Source organism: Pelophylax lessonae, assembly GCF_965119305.1.
Source record: "Pelophylax lessonae genome assembly, chromosome: 7".
NCBI classification, from domain to species: Eukaryota; Metazoa; Chordata; class Amphibia; order Anura; family Ranidae; genus Pelophylax; species Pelophylax lessonae.
The window spans coordinates 178,941,611-178,961,319 of NC_138774.1; the positions used below are offsets into that span (position 1 = coordinate 178,941,611).

General features: G+C 46.7%; 1 protein-coding gene across 1 annotated transcript in view; it reads left to right on the forward strand.

Annotated features, from left to right (window-relative positions):
* The window catches only part of PSMD5 (proteasome 26S subunit, non-ATPase 5), a 178,497-nt gene extending 160,812 nt beyond the window's left edge, over nucleotides 1–17,685 (forward strand). Inside the window, exons 8-10 of the mRNA XM_082263579.1 lie at nucleotides 3,055–3,164; nucleotides 8,769–8,909; nucleotides 17,249–17,685. Of these exons, the coding sequence (XP_082119705.1) occupies nucleotides 3,055–3,164; nucleotides 8,769–8,909; nucleotides 17,249–17,506 (509 nt within the window). The 3' untranslated portion in view covers nucleotides 17,507–17,685. The remainder of the gene's footprint in view (nucleotides 1–3,054; nucleotides 3,165–8,768; nucleotides 8,910–17,248) is intronic.
* The last annotated feature ends 2,024 nt before the right edge of the window (nucleotides 17,686–19,709 follow it).

The window sequence follows — 19,709 nt, forward strand, 5'->3', positions numbered from 1 at the left end:
GTTTTGTGAATGTTTCTAACAAAATCTTCTGCCTAGCTTACTCCTGTGGATAAGACCAATACCCATAGGTGAAGACTGTATGAGTGGGTGGCGACTGTCAGCGGACTCAGAGAAAATAATTTTACGGTAAGTTCTTACAAAAATTATATTTTCACTCAAAATCTCACGATACATGACCCCATTCATTCTTTCCTTTGCACAGATCAGTCGTCCTGGTCCCTTTGCAGAAAAACAAACCCAAAGCATGATGTTACCACCCTCATGCTTCACAGTAGGTATGGTGTTCTTTGAATGCAACTCAGCATTCTTTCTCCTCCAAACACGATGAGTTGAGTTTTTACCAAAACTTTCTACTTTGGTTTCATCTGACCATATGACATTCTCCCAATCCTCTTCTGGATCATCCAAATGCTCTCTAGCAAACTTCAGACATGCCCGGACATGTACTGGCTTAAGCAGGGGGACACGTCTGGCACTACAGGATTTGAGTCCCTGGCGGCGTAGTGTGTTACTGATGGTAGCCTTTGTTACCTTCGTCCCAGCTATCTGCAGGTCATTCACTAGGTCCCCTCGTGTGGTTCTGGGATTTTTGCTCACCTTTCTTGTGATCATTTTGACCCCACGGGGTGAGATGTTGCGTGGAGCCCCAGATCGAGGGAGATTATCAGTGGTCTTGTATGTCTTCCATTTTCTAATAATTGCTCCCACAGTTGATTTCTTCACACCAAGCTGCTTGCCTATTGCAGATTCAGTCTTCCCAGCCTAGTGCAGGTCTACAATTTTGTTTCTGGTGTTCTTTGACAGCTCTTTGGTCTTGGCCATAGTGAAGTTTTGAGTGTGACTGTTTGAGGTTGTAGACGGGTGTCTTTTATCCTGATAACAAGTTCAAACAGGTGCCATTAATACAGGTAACGAGTGGAGGACAGAGGAGCATCTTAAAGAAGAAGTTACAGGTCTGTGAGAGCCAGAAATCTTGCTTGTTTGTAGGTGACCAAATACTTATTTTACAGAGAAATTTACCAATTAATTCATTACAAATCCAACAATGTGATTTCCTGGATTCTTTCCCCCCCATTCTGTCTCTCATAGTTGAAGTGTACCTATGATGAAAATTACAGGCCTCTCTCTCATCTTTTTAAGTGGGAGAACTTGCACAATTGGTGTCTGTCTAAATACTTTTTTGCCCAACTGTATGTGTATGTATGTATATATATATATATATATATATATATATATATATATATAATATATTCCATTTTTATTTTTTTAATTCCCGTATATACTCGAGTATAAGCCGACCCGAGTATAAGCCGAGGCCCCTAATTTTACCACAAAAAAATGGGAAAAATGATTGACTCGAGTATAAGCCTAGGGTGAGAATGCAGGGCAGTGGGCATGGTACAGGAGAATGCAGTGCTGCGGGCATGGTACAGGAGAATGCAGTGCTGCGGGCATGGTACAGGAGAATGCAGTGCTGCGGGCATGGTACAGGAGAATGCAGGGCTGCGGGCATGCTACAGGAGAATGCAGGGCTGCGGGCATGCTACAGGACAATGCAGGGCTGCGGGCATGCTACAGGACAATGCAGGGCTGCGGGCATGGTACAGGACAATGCAGGACTGCGGGCATGGTACAGGACAATGCAGGGCTGCGGGCATGGTACAGGACAATGCAGTGCTGTGGGCATAGTACAAGAGAATGTGGGGCTGCGGGCATACTACAGGAGATGCAGTGCTGCGGGCATGGTACAGGTGTACCATGCCCGCAGCACTGCATCCCTTGTAGTATGCCCGCATAATGGCAGGTAGTGCGGCTGTGTTTCACTTACCTGTTCTAGAAGCGCTTTAAATTTAAAAATGGCGCCACCCGGTGCCGACGCGTCATTGCGCATGCGCCACCCCCGCTCGGGAAAGCTCGTATACGTTCGGCTATTCCCGGGAATAGCCAAACGTGTACGGCCTGTCCCGAGCGGTGGTGCATGCGCAGTGACACGTTGGCGCCGGGCGACGCCATTTTTAAACTTAAAGCACGTCGGGCCGTCCGGGATAATATCCATACTTTGAGCTGGCAGGCTCCCTGTCATCCCGGCTTCTCTTGTATTTATTGATGAGGTGACTGCTGACAAAAGCAGCAGGATGAATTCTGAAGTATTTTGGGCAATATTATCTGCTCATATTCAGCCAAATGCTTCAGAACTCATTGGACGGCGCTTCACAGTGCAGATGGACAATGACCCGAAGCATACGGCGAAAGCAACCAAAGAGTTTTTTAAGGGAAAGAAGTGGAATGTTATGCAATGGCCAAGTCAATCACCTGACCTCAATCCGATTGAGCACGCATTTCACTTGCTGAAGACAAAACTGAAGGGAAAATGCCCCAAGAACAAGCAGGAACTGAAGACAGTTGCAGTAGAGGCCTGGCAGAGCATCACCAGGGATGAAACCCAGCGTCTGGTGATGTCTATGTGTTCTAGACTTCAGGCTGTAATTGACTGCAAAGGATTTGCAACCAAGTATTAAAAAGTGAAAGTTTGATTTATGATTGTTAATCTGTCCCATTACTTTTTATCCCTTAAAAAGTGGGAGGCACATATACAAACGGTTGTAATTCCTACACCTGATTTGGATGTAAATACCCTCAAATTTAAGCTGAAAGTTTCGATGTCCCAATATTTATGGACCTGACTGTAAGTGTCTAACTTTAAAATTGCTCTTTTAGATAAATAGACATATATTTCCAAACACATTGCACAAATACAAACACATTTCAACAACGTTTAGAAAGCTTTCCCAAAAGAGTGCAAGCTAGTATATTCACAAGGTGGGGGGGGGGGGGGGGTTGGTGCAGTTCCAAATATCTGTGGTTTTGGAAATGGGATGCCAAATAAGATCAGGTAGGTGTTCACAAAATTATAGTTTAGATTTGCACGTTCACAATACAGACGAATTCAGAACCTGTGATGATGCATCCTTTCCTGCCTCATTTCCCATCTGTAATTTTACCTTTTTCTGTTCTTTCCTGTGAAAAACCTTTTCTCATTTTTCTTTCCTCTAGGAACCAGGTTTAACAATGTTTTTAAGCGAATTGGACATCATGCAAAAAATGCCCCTACAGAGCTACGAGTACGATGTTTGGACTCCATCGCATCCCTCCTGTTCCTGCCAGTGAGTGCTGCTGTTTTTACATGGCTTGTTTTGAAGAAAAAAAATGAGGTGCAGTCACTTGGTCTATAATGGCCTATACAGACTCATAACTAGATGGAAAGGCCCCTTTTCAAAAAATGCGGAAGCTTAAACTAGCCAATATAATTGTTTTTTTATTTTTTTTAAGTTAACTGGTAATATACAGTGGATATAAAAAACAGGGTTCGTACAGTCATGAAAATCCTGGAAAAGTCATGGGATTTTGACATGACACTTTCTAGGCCTGGAAAAGTTATGGAAAATGAGTAAACCCCACTAAGTTTTGGAAAAGTCATGGAATATTGTGCAACTATTTAATTTAGAAAATATGTCTCCGGGCCCCCTGTATTCCGTGGGAGCGGGGGACAGTAAGTGGACTATTTTCTCTGTTTCGAGTTTAGGCGGATTAATCAGCCGCAGCGCGCTGCACAGCTGAAGCCTGGTCACTGGCCTCTTCAATATGAATTTATGAATAATGAATAGACCGTGACAGGTTAGGAACTCTGCGGCGGATTGATCCGCCTAAACCTGAAACCAAGAAATAGTGCACTTACTGTCCCCGCTCCCAGGGGCGTACGAGCGGGGAGGGGGGGGGGGTTCGCGCACTGGGGGGTGTCAGCCGGGCCGCCCGCATCTCCGCACTGGGGGTGTCAGGCCGCACTGGGGGGTGTCAGGCCGGTGTCCGCCGGGCTGCCCGCATCGCCGCAATGGGGGGTGTCAGGCCGCACTGGGGGGACGTCAGGCTGCTGTTCGCCGGGCCGCCCCCATCGCCGCACTGGGAGGTGTAAGGCGGCACTGGGGGGATGTCAGGCCGGTGTCCGCCGGGCCGCCCGCATCGCCGCACTGAAGGGGGTGTCAGGCCGGTGTCCGCCCGCATCTCAGTGGGAAGAAGGCAGCTGCAGCGGCAGGAAGACGGTCAGTGAGAGTGTCTGAGCAGCCTTGTTTTGTGTGCTGGATAGGAGGGGGATGGGATGGGGCAGCTGCATATAGATGAATTGAACTTTCCATATTCCTCCTGCTGTCGCTGAATGCTTGTTACTCCATCTCTCAGCGGCTGCAGGAGGAATATGGAAAGTTCAATTCATCTATATGCAGCTGCCCCATCCCCCTCCTATACAACTTTCTTTGCTGGCCCCCTTCAGTTCTCTTTACCCCCCCCCCGTGCTCTTTAGCCCCCCCTCAGTGCTAATAACCCCCCCAGTGCTATTAATCCCCCCTCAGTGCTATTACCCCCCCAGTGCTCTTTAGCCCCCCCAGTGTTCTTTAGCCCCCCCCTCCCATGCTCTTAGCCCCCCCCCCCGGTGCTTTTCATCTTCCCCCCCTCCCATGCTCTCTGGCTCCCCCAGTGCTCTCCGCCCCCCTGTGCTCCCTGGCTCCCCCCTCAGTGATTTCCAGTCCCCCCCCAGACAGTGCTCTCCAGTTCCCCCCTACCCCTGTGCCCTCCATCCCCCTGGTTTTCCCTGCTCCCCCCCCCAGTGCTCTCCACCCCCCTGCGCCTTCCAACCCCCCTGCAATGCTTTCCAAACCCCCCTTAATTCTCTCCAGTCCCCCCCCCTCCGTGCCATTCAGCTCCTCCAGTGCTCTCTGCTTCCCCTGTGCTCTCCGCCCCCCCTAGTGCTCTTCTATCATGTCCGCAGTTCTTGACCTTCTCTTGTATCATGTCCGCAGTCTCTGACCATCTCTTGTATCATGTCCGCAGTCTCTGACCATCTCTTGTATCATGTCCGCAATCTCTGACCATCTCTTGTATCATGTCCGCAGTCTCTGACCATCTCTTGTATCATGTCCGTAGTCTCTGACCATTTCTTGTATCATATCCGCAGTCTCTGACCATCTCCTGTATCATGTCCGCAGTCTCTGACCATCTCCTGTATCATGTCCATAATCTCTGACCATCTCTTGTATCATGTCCGCAGTCTCTGACCATCTCCTTTATCATGGCCGCAGTCTCTGACCATCTCTTGTATCATGTCCGCAGTCTCTGACCATCTCTTGTATCATGTCCATAATCTCTGACCATCTCTTGTATCATGTCCGCAGTCTCTGACCATCTCCTGTATCATGTCTGCAGTCTCTGACCATCTCTTGTATCATGTCTGCAGTCTCTGACCATCTCTTGTATCATGTCCGCAGTCTCTGACCATCTCTTCTACCATGTCCGCAACCTCTGACCATCTCCTGTACCATGTCTGCAGCCTTTGACCATCTCCTGTACCATGTCTGCAGCCTCTGACCACCTCCTGTATCATGTCCGCAGCCTCTGACCACCTCCTGTATCATGTCCACAGCCCCTGACCACCTCCTGTATCATGTCCACAGCCCCTGACCACCTCCTGTATCATGTCCACAGCCCCACACTTTTTTCCCCAGGACTTGACCCCTGAGTATAGACAAGAGTAAGCGCCACATTTGTGCATCTGTGCCATCCATACCAGTCCACCTGCACCTCCATCATGACTGTCGCTTGGGCCTAAAGAGTAAGCGATGCATTTTGTGCATCTGACTGTGCCATCCATGACTGCCTGAACTGAAGCTTTATCCCCAAGCAGGAGCGGCCATTAATCTTCTTTCTCCAGTTACAGTATATTGGTCAAATTACAAGTTCTCTTTATGGGGGTAACACAGTTTCAGCTAAAGTTAGTGTGTTCACAGGGTAGCAATGCCAGGGAAATGCAGCTTTAAATGTATGGCTTCATGATGAAAAGTATGAGAGGTGGCTGGAGAAAGATCAGGACCCGGTACGCACCAAATGTACAATGTGTCGTAAAACGTTTGACATTTTGAACATGGGAGAGGCAGCGCTGTCTTGCCAGATTAAAGGTGCAAAGCACCAGTCTGCAGCTGCATGCTCGACAGCTTCCAATCCGATCGCTGGCTTTTTCACCCGTGCGCCTGAAGTGACACCGGCTCCCAGCTGCGGCAGCGGTGCTTCCATCTCATCCACTGTAAAACAAGGGACCATTTTGAGTCGCGCTGTATCCAGAAACGAAACCCTAACTGCAGAGGTACTGTACACTACAAAGATTGTCATTTATTTTGGTAAAAATATGCTGGGTGTGACATGGATTTTCTTCTTATTTAACATGTATACATAGACATTTCATGAAAGTTTAGGTCATGAATATTTACGTGAAGTCATGGAAAAGTCATAGAATTCTATTGGTAAAAATGTGTATGAACCCTAAAAAGGCTATACACCCCTGTTAAAATGTCAGGTTTCTTTGATGTAAAAAAAAAAGAGACCAAGATAAATAATTTCAGAACTTTTTCCACCTTTAATGTGGCCTATAAACTATACAACTCAGTTGAACGACAAACTGAAATCTTTTAGTTTGGAGGAAGTAACAATAAAAAACTAAAATAACATGGTTGCATAAATGTGCACACCCTTAAACTAATACTTTGTCGAAGCACCTTTTTATTTTATTACAGCACTCAGTCTTTTTGGGTATGAGTCTATCAACATGGCACATCTTGACTTAGCAATATTTGTCTTTGCAAAAACACTCCAAATCTGTCAGATTGTGAGGGCATCTCCTGTGTACAACCTTCTTCAAATCACCCCATATATTTTAATCAAATTCAGGTCTGGGCTCTGGCTGGGCCATTCCAAAACTTTAATCTTCTTCTGGTGAAGCCATTCCTTTGTTGATTAGGATGTATGCTTTGGGTCGTTGTCCTGCTGAAAGATGAAATTCCTCTTTATGTTCAGCTTTCTAGCAGAAGCCTGAAGGTTTTGTGGCAATATTGGCTGGTATTTGGAACTGTTCATAATTCCCTCTACCTTGACTAAGGCCCCTATTCCAGCTGAAGAAAAAAAGCCCCAAAGTATGATGCTGCCACCACAATGCTGCACTGTGGGTATGGTGTTTTTGATGATGTGCAGTGTTTTTGCGCCAAATATATCTTTTGGAATTATGGCCAAAAAGTTCAACCTTGGTTTCATGATAACATAATACATTTTCCCACATGCCTTAGAGGGCAGGGGAGGCATCAGAGGTCTGAGACCCCTGTCGTCTTAATAAAGAGTACCTGTCACTGCCCAAAGTTATCACAAGGGATCTTGCTCTTTTTACCGTAATTCTCCTGTGGGTCACTCAAGTGCAATTCGTTCGGCACTCCTGTGTACAATTTTCAGCCAACAGAGGGCTAAAGTCTGCTGTCGGCTGATGTCACTCAGTCGGTCCAGGATCTCGATGGTTCCCGACTTTATTGTGGGTATCCACCGAAATGTCTGGACCAGAAGCTGGCTCAGCCGCTTAGCGAGCTGCTGGGAAACTGAGCCAGCTGCTCCCACTCCCTCCACAGCCGGCTCAGCCTCTCAGCGAGCCGCTGGAAGACTGGAAGACTGAGTCAGCTTCTCTCACCCCCTCCACAGCCTGGGGCTCCAGTGAGCGCTGGAGAGAGAGAGCAGATTGCCGATGACTGGCTCTCTGCTCACTGAAGACCAAGAGCTGAGTGATCAGTGTTTTGTGATCGCTCAGTTCTCTTAGAGGTGGTGGGGGACAGATACAGCATAACAGTTGCTACCAGCAACTATAGCACATATACACATGTAAAGTCCATGAGAGTCCATATGTATATAAAGTCCTAGGGCACTGAAGGCTGCTCTGCCACAAGTGAGAAGAGAACTTGCAGGGTACTGTAGAAAGAAGACAGGCGCCACTCTAAGTGCAGTAAGGCAAGTTTAATAAGGTAAATAAAGTGTGTATTGATTTACCTTATTAAACTTGCCTTACTGCACTTAGAGTGGCGCCTGTCTTCTTTCTACAATTCTGCTTCCACCTGGGTAAGTATAATTGTTTTTTTCAATTCTTGGACTTCTTTTTTAACTCAAAACTGATAACCTGTAAATGATTTTAAAGTGTCACTTACAAGTTTAGGTACCGTAGTTTGCTGCCATTTCATAAGTCTGCGCAATTTAAAATTTTGACAGGTTTGCTATCTATTTACTTAACACAGCATTATCCTTTATATTTTACCAAAAAATTGGATATTATATTGTGTTGGTGTGCATTAAGTCCATTGAAAAAGTATTTTTGTTTTTCTGAAAATCAGCAAAAAGCTGTACAAAGATCGTGTGACACAAAACATTGCAACAGCCACGATTTTGTTTTCTCCAAGGGCTTTGCTTTTAGAAAATATATAATGTTTGTGGGATCAAAGTAATTTTCTAGAAAAAAATGCTGACTTTAACATGTATGTGAAAAACCTAAAAATTGCCCCAGTAGGCAAGTTGTTACAGAGCATTTCACCAGACATATTAGATAACTTATCAGAGTCTAAATTTTATACCATTTACCAGATTTTACTCTTTGACTCAGAGCTCTTCAGAAGTGGGCAACTGCATGGTTGTAGACAGGCAGAGGCAGGAGGGAAATACAGCTGCTTACTGGTAATCCTGTTTTGATGCTATACTGGGGAATAAATAGAGACACACTTCAGACATTCATACAATAATTTCTATCAGCCAATGAAATGTTCGCTTTGCTTGTATGGAGCCATCAGCTAAGCTGTATGCAGAGCAGTTGTTGTAACAGCAGGCAGGTTTAGCAGTCTGTCGATTTATAACTTTTTCTCTCCCAGGAGGATCACCACACCGAAGATCTTCTGGCGATGTCAGAAAGTTGGTTTATTTATCTGTCCAACCAGCCAATAGATTTGTTCCGCAGCATCGCCACCCAGCCCTTCCCTGAACTGCACTGTGCTGCACTGAAGGTTTTCACTGTAAGTTCCCATAATGGTTTTCATAGACAGAACTTTGCCTGAAAATTCTAGAGGTTTGACAGGAAATATTCAGTGTGGAAGGGTAAAAACCTCTGTCAGGTTTATAACGTTATCCATTTTTTTTATCCATGTTTTCTAGTGAGATTCTCTCTGTTTGTTCTAGTGGCCCCTATTACAGGCTAAAAGTGGAGGAAAATGTAGTCTCTCTTTCGTTCATTGACGGACACAGCTCCATATCTTCTTGACCCTTGGGTTTATGCTTCCCCCTACAGGAGTAGTACACTAGGTGGAAAAAAGTTTAACTATGCCTATAGGGCAGTTCCAGGGGGTATACTGCCTCTTACTGCTAGGTCTTAATTTTTTTTCTGCCTAATCAGGATTAAGGACCTAGTTCCTTGCTGGGATCTCTAGTCCTAGCATTTTTTCCTTTTTAAATATCATTTTTTGCTTCTTTTATAATTTTCTGTTCCTGTGAGAACTACAATCAATTCTGTTCCTGTGAGAACTGCAATCAACTGCTGGACTGGGCAACGGACTGGATATTCAAGATCCTTACTGTTATACCTGAAGGGTTTCACATGTACTGTTACTTTAAGGCTGGCTCCACCCAGGAGTGATGACAAGGGTCAAGGGGCAGAGTGGCCATCTTAGAGACATGTAAGAGATGCATTGATATACAGAGCTGTCCTGTAATGCTGTACAGTGAGTCCTGAATAAACAACCGTTGTTCCAGACCAGAGTCCTGTGTCTCTCACAACACGGAGAATATAACAGTGGCGACGAGGATGGGATTTACAAGGTTACTATCCATGTGAGAAAAGAAAGAAAAAAAAAAACTCTGGATTGTCAGCTGGATACAAACACCAACAGAGCCCAGCAGGAAAATTTTATTGATCGGGACATTAAGTGAATTTGATGGAGAACAGACATCGTGGAGTTCCTGGATTGAGAGACTGGAACAGTATTTTTGTGCAAATGCCATCCCAGGCGACAGGCAAGTAGCAGTATTTCTGACAGTGGTTGGTGCTAGGACATATGACACTCTTAGGGATCTCCTTTTCCCTGAAAAAACAGCAACTAAGACTTTGGTAGAGCTCCTGACACTGTTAGGGAATCACTTCCAGCCTAAACCACTAGAGATTGCAGAGAGATTCAGGTTCTATCAGCAGCAGCTGGGTGAAGATATTAAGGCTTATGTGCTCGCCCTTCGCAGACTAGCCTCAACCTGTTCTTTTGGGGAGTATTTACCGACTGCACTGAGGGATAAGTTTGTCATGGGACTAAATAGTAAGTCTAGCCAAAAGAGACTGCTAACAGAGAAAGACCTTACCCTTACAAAGGCAATTGAGATAGCTTCAGTGATGGAAATGGCTGTGAAAGATACGGAGGCATTGAACCCCCAGAGCAGAAGGGAAGAGGTTAAAGAGGAAGTTTTCAGAACAGCAGTCAAGCCAACAGCAGCTAACTGTAAATATAGACCCTCACCAAACCGGGAGTCAGCTTGCTACCGTTGTGGGAATACAGACCATGATCACAAAGTCTGCCGGTTTAAGGATCAGCTCTGTCATAATTGTGGTAAGGCAGGCCATCTGAAACGAGTCTGCCGTAGTAAGAAGGTGCGAAATAAACAACCTCTGAACACCAGGACAAAAGCATATATGGTGGGAAGATGTACATCGTCATCGGAATTAGAGGATGAGGAAGTGCTCCACAGATTGGACATACATCATATGCATTCAGCACCCTCAGCAATGACTGTAGAGGTAACCGTGGAAGGAAAGAAACTCAAGATGGATGTAGACACAGGAGCAGCAGTTTCAAACTGCAGACATACTCAAAGCAGATACTCCACCCACTGGGTTACGTGAAAGTACAGGTATCCTACAAGGGTCAGACAAAGTGAATGCCATTGTATATCCTAGAACATGGGGGACCCCCTCTCTTTGGGAGAGACTGGATTGTTCACTTTGGCATGCCAGACATCGCCATAACCCCCTGCAACACCGTGACCATCTCATCAAGGGATAACGAGGGATGGGTGGAATCCCTGAAACAGCGATTCCCACAAGTCTTTGATCACCATTTGGGAAAAATAAAGCATGACTGTGGGAGACTCAGGCTGAAACCCAATGCCCAGCCTAGGTTCTTCAAAGCTCGGACGGTACCTTTCGCACTCCGAGCAGGTGTGGAAGCTGAACTAAGCTGGCTGGAGAAACAAGGTGTCATCTCAAAGGTAGAGCACAGCGAGTGGGCATCACCAGTTGTACCAGTAAAGAAAGCGAATGGGGACTTGCGCATTTGTGGCGATTTCCGCATGGCACTAAATTCTCAACTGGAGATAGACCAGTATCCCCTACCCAGAGTAGATGACATTTTTGCCTCTCTTGCAGGAGGTCAAAAGTTCACCAAGCTTGATCTCAGGCAAGCTTATTTACAGTTTGAGGTCCACCCTTCGTCCCGCAAGTTTCTAACCATCAACACTCACAAGGGACTGTATGAATACAATCGGATGGTGTTTGGGGTAGCCTCCGCCCCAGCCATTTGGCAACGCAAAATGGATGAGATTTTGGCGGTCATTCCTTTCACACAGTGCCTGTTAGATGACATGCTCATCACGGGCCTGACGGACCAGGAACACAAGCGTAACGTGGAGCTTGTGTTGGCGAGACTCCAAGAGCAGGGTCTAAAAGTGAACTTAGCGAAATGCCAATTTATGGTACCTAAATTGGAGTTTTGTGGCCACCTTGTGAATGCAGAGGGTATACACACCACGGAAGCCAAAGTTGATGCTTTAGTAAAAGCTCCAGCCCCAACCAACGTCCAACAGCTGCGATCATACCTGGGCTTGCTGAACTATTACCACAAATTCCTGCCGGATCTAGCACACACTTTGTTTCCATTAAACAAGCTTTTGGAGAAACACTCCAGATGGAACTGGTCGGCTGCATGCCAACATGCTTTTGAAGTTTCTAAGTGAAAGCTGTTGGCGTCATGCATGCTCGTGCACTATGACCTCCAAAGGCCTCTCACCTTGGCTTGTGATGTCTCACCCTATGGTCTAGTGGCTGTACTATCTCACGTTTTACCAGATGGGTCAGAGAAACCTGTGGCATTCGCCTCCAGGTCCTTGACAAAAGCAGAAAGCAATTACTCTCACATTGACAAAGAGGCTCTGGCGCTCATATGGGCAATTAAGAAGTTTCATCTTTACCTGTATGGTAGGGAATTCACCATACTGACTGATCATAAACCACTCCTTCAGATCTTTAGCCCCGACAAAGGCATCTCCCAGACGACTGCAGCCCGTCTTCAACGCTATGCCCTATTCTTGGGAGCATATAGCTACAAAATCCAGTATCGCAGCCATGATGCCAATGCTAATGCGGATGCCATGTCCCGTCTGACAAGGACATTAGCAGACTCTTCTCCACCTGTCAAAAGTTGTCGTTACACCAGCCTGTCCTTTCTGTCTTCCAGGGAAGTAGCAGCCCATACAGCCAAGGATACCTTCCTTAAGACAATACTCTCCTGGGTACGGTACGGTTGGCCTGCAACTGTCACACAGGATTATGAACCTTACTTCCGTAGGCGTCTGGAATTAACTGGGGCTGGCAACTGTGTTTTATGGGGAGACCGAGTGATCGTTCCACAGACCCTCTGGAGACACATTCTGGACTTGCTACATACTGGTCATCCCGGGGCACACGTATGAAACAAAAGGCCCGAGGCTATGTGTGGTGGCCGAACCTCGACTCCGATATCACGACATATGTGAATGCGTGTGCTGGATGTGCACAAACTGCAAGAGACCCTCCTCGAGGGTGCGTCCAGCCCTGGACTTGGCCCACGGTTCCCTGGTTTCGCCTACACTTGGACTTTGCAGGCCCGATCAGAGGACACACCTTTTTGATCATTATTCATGCCCATTCAAAGTGGCCTGAGGTCATTCCTGTTACCCAGCCGACGACTAAGGCGACGATTTTGATACTGTTACATCTCACTGCTACGTTTGGATACCCCAGAGAAATTGTCACAGACAACGGTGCACAATTCACAAGCCAAGAGTTTCAGAGTTTCCTGACTGCCCACAACATCAAACACAAGTTGACCGCACCTTACCACCCGGCTTCAAATGGTCAAGCAGAAAGGTTTGTACAGACCTTCAAACGCTATTTCAAAGCTACTGTGGCTACAAGTAAACAACAGTCCCTGTCACCCCAGCAGCTGGACTCCTTCCTTTTTGCTTACAGAACCACACCACATGCAACCACTGGGAAAACGCCAGCTGAACTTCTTTTGGGTCGGCAGCCATGGACTGTTTTGGACATGCTCCGCCCTCAAACGGTCCAGGAACATGTACGGTAGTCCCAAGACAAGAGGGTCGAACACGACGAGATTCCCCGGTTTACAGCCCAGCAAAAGGTATCGCCCCGATCTTATGGCGCTTCCAACACTCGTTGGCTTCCTGCTATCGTCGCAGAGACTTTGGGACCCAAAATGTATAGGGTCTGCCTGGAAGATGGTTCCATTTGCAGACGGCATGCGGACCAATTGCATCCTCGTTCTCAGCTGCCCAAATCCCTGACATCGGCTGCACCTCCAGTGTCTCAAGGATCTGCTCCTACTGGATCAGGAGGCATTGAGACTGATTCTTGGGGGGACTCTGAACTTTTGAACTCAGCTCCAACAGAGCCCTCCAGCCCTGGTCCAGAGGTCTGTTCACCCTCTGAGCTAGGGGATCCCCTCTTGGCCCCGCAGGTGTCCATTCCGGCCAGCCCTGCTTCCTCTGGCCCCGAGTCGCTGGGTGCCCGCCCTCAACGACGCTGTCGCCCTCCTGACCGGTTTCAAATGCAAGACCGGTTACGAGACTTTCGACGGGCCCGCCGAAAGTGATCCGCTGCCATGTTCTCCCCGTAGCGTCCCTGGAAGTTGTTTTCACATCCGGACACGGAAGAAGCCATGTAAATCTCCTGAGTTGGAGGACTGTATTGGACAATTATGAGTTACTGTTTTATGCCTGTTCTCGTTTTGTTGTGTTTTTTTGTTGTTGTTTTTTTTAGGGATGGATGGAAGGTGTTATACCTGAAGGGTTTCTCATGTACTGTCACTTTAAGGCTGGCTCCACCCAGGAGTGATGTCAAGGGGCAGAGTGGCCATCTTAGAGACATGTAAGAGATGCATTGATATACAGAGCTTTCCTGTAATGCTGTACAGTGAGTCCTGAATAAACAACCGTTGTTCCAGACCAGAGTCCTGTGTCTCTCACAACACGGAGAATATAACACTTACGGTCTCCCTAGTCCAGCCAGCGAGCCCGACCCGACCTCAGCTCCGCTCTAGGTCAGCTGCCACATAGCCCTACTAGACGGGGGCTGGTCGGCGAGTAAACACCTCGCAAGGACTCATAGCCCTTGTCACAACCTGAGTTGCAGTGTGCCTCTGGCCCACAGCACCTCCATTCCAATATGGTGCAGTGATCTGCCTGGAGTGGTTCCCGCCCGGTTCCAAGGGGTGGTAAGTAGTGTCCCCCCTCTCACTGCGAGTGCTCTGATAGTTGGGATGATTCCTCTTTTACCGCATATGTGCATGAAAAGGCGCTGGTGGATGCACTGATTGTATCGGTGCAGGAAATTTTAAACATGGGGAATGCAGCTGCTGCTATGTCAGAGGAGCCAGTCCCCTTGGTGCCCGCAGATCCTCTAAAGCGGCAAAGATTTTCCCGCCATTTGCACAGTTGCTCACGAGACTTCTGCAAAGAAAGAGATTCTTGCCATGTGGGGCAAGAATTCACAGTCTCTAGACAATCTGATCCTTTTGAGCCGGGGTACGAGAGGGTCTCTGATTCGGGGGCTTTGCTCTCTTGCGTTTCGACAGGGAAAATCTACCTTCCCCTGTACTGGACGGTGGTCACCACAGACTCCAGCCTGTCCGAGTGGGTTGGTGTTTTTGGCACGGATTGTGCTCAGTGGGTCTGGACTCTGGAAGAATCCAGACTACTGATCAATATTCTGAACATTTCCTCCAAAGGTGTTTTTATCAGGTGTTTCTCCGGTGGGGAACTCATGAGGTGGTCCTGTTGGTCTCTCATCTTAACTGAAAGGTGCTTAGGTTTGTGGGACGGACTTGGGATCCTCTGACCGACACCATAGACACACTGGTGGCTTGTTTGGGGCCAGTATCGTCTGCTATATGTCTTTCCTTTTCTAGAACTTCTGCCAAGATTCCTGCGTAGGTTTTGCAGAAGGGATTACGGCCATCCTAGTGGCTCCAGACTGGCCTCGCCGGACTTGGTACGCAGATCTGATATGGTTGGTCGCCGATGCTCCTTGAAGACTTCCTCTTAGAGGGGATCTGTTGGCCCATGGGCCAATCTTCCATCTTGCCTTACAGTCGCTGGCTTAACGGCTTGATTGTCAGAAGCCTGGTGCTGAAGGATAGAGGGCTGTCTGAATCGGTGATTCCCACACTGCTGCAAGCTAGTAAATTTACTTCTAGGAAAATTTACCATTGCGTTTGAGGAACGTACTTTGCGGGTATGAATCTCTTGGGGTTCACCCCCGCTCCTTTTCGGTGACTCAGAGTTTGGCTTTCCTTCAACGAGGTGTTGAGCAGCGTCTGGCCTCGGGTATCATCAAGGGCCAGGTTCGGCCTTGGTGGTTTTTTTTCAACGTCCTTTGGCTACTTTGGTTCGCACCTTTTGTTCAGGGGGTTCACCACTTGGCTCCCCCAGTGGGATCTCAACTTGGTGCTGTCGGTTCTTCAGTAACTGCCGTTGGTAAATATTTGCAGGGTTCCTTTGTTTACATTGTCCCGGAAGGTAGCCTTCTTGGTGGCTTTTTCTTCTTCACGTAGGGTGTCGGAGCTGGTAGCATTGTCTTGTTCACCTTACTTGGTGGTTCACGGAGATAAAGTGATGCTTCGTCCCTGACAGTCGTTCCTTCCTCAGGTCGTCTCTGGTTTCCATTTAAATTAAGACATTGTGTTGCCTTCCTTGCACCCTAAGCCTAAGCACCCTAAAGAGATTGCCTTACGTTCTTTGGATGTGGTTCGGACAATCAGGGTGTACTTGGCGGCGACTTAGTCATTCCGAAAATCGGATTCCCTAGTTGTCCTTATGGATGAACCCCGTAAGGGGCTGGCTGCGTCTGCTGCGACCATTTCAAGATGGATCAGGCAGACGGTGGTGCAGGCGTATTCCATTAAGGGTCAGGATCCCCCTTTCCCTGTTAAGGAGCATTCTATAAGGGCGCTTAGTGCCTCTTGGGCCTTCCGTCATCAGGCCTCAATGATGCAGGTTTGCAAGGCGGCCACCTGGTCGTCCGTGCACACTTTCACAAAATTTTATAAGGAGGATGTGTTGACATCTGCAGATGCTGCCTTTGGCCGCAAGGTTTTGCAGGCTGCTGTTGAAGAGGATTAGTCCTTTTTGAGGGTGTTTTTTTTTTGTCAGATGAGCTCCAGTTGTTTCCTGGTTGAGCTCCTGTTTTACCTGGTTGGCTACGTTTAGCCTTTTGGGAAGTATGTTTATTACTGTGTTCTTCGCAGCCCTCATGTTGACACTGCTTTGGGACATCCCAAGGGTCAAGAAGATATGGAGCTGTGTCTGCCAATGAACGAAAGAGAAAACTGAATTTTTGTCTTACTGTAAAATCCTTTTCTCTGATGTTCATTAACGGGCACAGCACCCGCCCCTCTATGGAGTTGGTTTATATGTTCTTCTAACACTGCTTGTTACAAACCAAAAGACCTATAGCAGGAAGTGGGAGTATACCCCCTGGGACTGCCCTATAGGTCAATAGTCAATTTTTTCCCGCCTATTGTCCGACTTCTGTAGGGGGCAGCAAAAACCCAAGGGTCAAGAAGATATGGAGCTGTGTCCTTCAATGAACATCAGAGATAAAGATTTTACGGTAAGACAAAAATCCAGTTATTTTGGGTTGTCATTGGAACAGAAATAGTGGGGAAATTTTTTTTGTGGGGACACTTGTTCTGGTAAAAATTGAGTGGGCTTCCCCTCCCCTTTTTAAAAGATTTCAACACATTTCCTGTTGTATCTACATGAAAGTAAGTGAAGAGAAATTATCACCATGCCATATAAATAATGAAAAAGTGACAGCGGTTTTATCAATTCCCCACTCTATCCAAACTTAAAAAAAAAATAGCTATAAATACACTTTAAATACCAATTTAAGCATATACACAATTGGAACGTGGATTTACATCCTCCTTACAGAAATATTGTCCACAGCTTGTCCCACTATCAACATGGAAACCAAGTTGTGTACTTTTTATTCTGTCTTACTGTTAAATTATCTCATGTACTGTTCTGTCTCACGTAGGCCATTGCCAACCAGTCCTGGGCACAGAAACTGATGATTGAAAGCCCTGGATTTATAGAATATATTATAGACAGAACTGTCGACCCAGACAAAGATTCAAAGGATGCCAAATTTGAACTCGTAAAAGCTCTGGTGAACTCAAAAACAGTAGCAGAAGTGTTTGGTAATCAGCATTATCTGAGGCTGCGTGCCTATTTGCGGGATGGACCCTACTTTGTAAAAGCTATTTCTACCGTGGCTGTTGAAGGAGCAGAATAGGTAACGCTCATTGTGGACGAGAGCAGCTGTGAGTCATCTTCAATCCACCTAATGTCGGTTTGGCATTGCAAAGATGGATGCAGTTCCAGTGACCAAAACAAAGCACTTCAAATCTGGGAAATCTCAAACAATTGAATGCTGTGTGTAGAAATTGTTTAGAAATATATGGCTTTATTAGAGTCTGGTATTGTCTTGTCTTTTTATTGTCTGAAAATCTACCTCATTTTTTTTTTAATAATTAAAATAACAAATATGTTATACTCACCTGCTCTGTGCAGTGGTATTGCACAGAGAGCCCCCGATCCTCCTCTTCTCAGGCTCCCTGCAGTGATTTTGGTTTCTCCTTTTCGTGTGTCCCCATAGCAAGCTGTTTGCTATGGGGACACACGATGCATGCTCACTCCCAACCTGTGTGTGTGTGGAGCCGTGGTCTATAGACTTACACATCGGGATATAGGTCCCCGCTTCACTGCGTTTGACTGACAGCAGCAGCCAGTGGCTCCTGCTGCTGCTCAAATGGTGTGCGAAGAGGAAGAGAGGGGAGAATAGATTAATTTGTGCACAGTGCTGATCTTTTCTCCCCTCTTCACACAGGGAAAGGGGGGGAGGGTGGGACACAGGGAGACTGACATTTTTTTTTACCTTAATGCAAGCAATGCATTAAGGTAAACTTCTTTATGTTTAGTATCGCTCTAAACGTAGAAGCAAAAATGTGTTATATTGCAGCTTACCAATTCTTCGATGTGGTGTCTTCATTGATTTTCTTTTTTTAGGCTTGCTTTCTTCTATTATCATCTGGTGATCCAGCTAGTAAGTCTTTTGTTTCTCAAAAGAACAAGCTCTCCTCCAGATGTATCAGTGACAGGGATGAGACAACCTTTTTTTCACTGGCAGGGGTGCTTAAAATCAACTTTTATTTATGTATGTAAAACCTTTATTCAAAAGGGAAAAAAAATGCTTCCTGTAACTGATTATAAAGTGTGAGCTGGAGTTTGGCTTTAATTTGATTGTGTATTTAAACCTGCTAGGATATTTAAATGGTTCTAAAGCCTTAAGGCTTTTTTTACTGTAATGCAGTGTATGCATTAGGGTAAACAGCCTTCTGTGCTGCAGGATCTCCCTATCCCCTACCCTTATACTTACCTGATCTTGATCCAGCGATGTGCACAAGAGCATCGGCTCTCTGCTGTCTCCCTCTTCACTGGGCAGATTGATGCCATGATTCCCACTGCTGTCAATCAAATGCTGTGCGGGGGGCCTTTAGGGGTGAACACCCAGTCTGTCAGAGTGGACGCAGACAGGGCGGCTCAGGGGCAAGCCTGCCCAATTCCCCCCTGCTTTCTATGCGGGCACTCACCAAAGAGAAGGTTTCAGGAGCATAGGTGGGGGACCCCAGAAGAGGAGAATCGGGGATGCTCTGTGCAAAAACATTGCCCAGAGCAGGTAAGTATAATACATTTAATTAAAAAAACAGCAAACCTGAAGCTTTAACCACTTGACTTCTGAAAAATGTACCCCCCTTTATGACCAAGCCATGTTTTGCAATACGGCACTGCATTATATTAACTGACAATTGCATGGTCATAAAATGCTGTTCCCAAATAAAACGCGTGTCCTCTTTTTCCCCACACATAGCGATGTTGGTGGTATTTGATCCCCTCTGCGTTTTTTTTTTTCCCCTTACGTCCTCTGACAGTCGCAGCCCGTTCAGTATACCTTCACGAGTGGGTAATGGCGCCCTCTGCAGGAGTAAGCTAGTCAGTGAAAGGTTAATAAAAAAACTTCAAACTGAGACACACCTCTAGGGGGGCGTCCCTCAGCCATTATCCTGACCCAGTTAGCACTGTTCTCCAGTTTCATGCTGCCTAGCGTTAGGAGTAGGTCTAGCTCTTCCCAGCTGGGACCTATGTCTCAGTTCTTTTGTTTTTTTCTTTTAAAAACATTTTTTTTCTTTGAAAATAGTCTTTTATTTCTCCTTCACTCACTATCGCTAGTTAGTCAGGCGGATCCCTGGAGGACAACAAGCGACAGCAGAGCTGGGCCTCGCACTGGATAATCTACAGGTAGATCCTTATGGAGTCCCAGCCTTGCAATGAGCGTCGCAGGTCATTGGTGCATCCAGGCCTCGCAACGACAGTGCCCCTGAGGACGGGGACGAACCTGCGGAGATCCATCTTCGCCAGGATGTCTCAACTTCCGAACG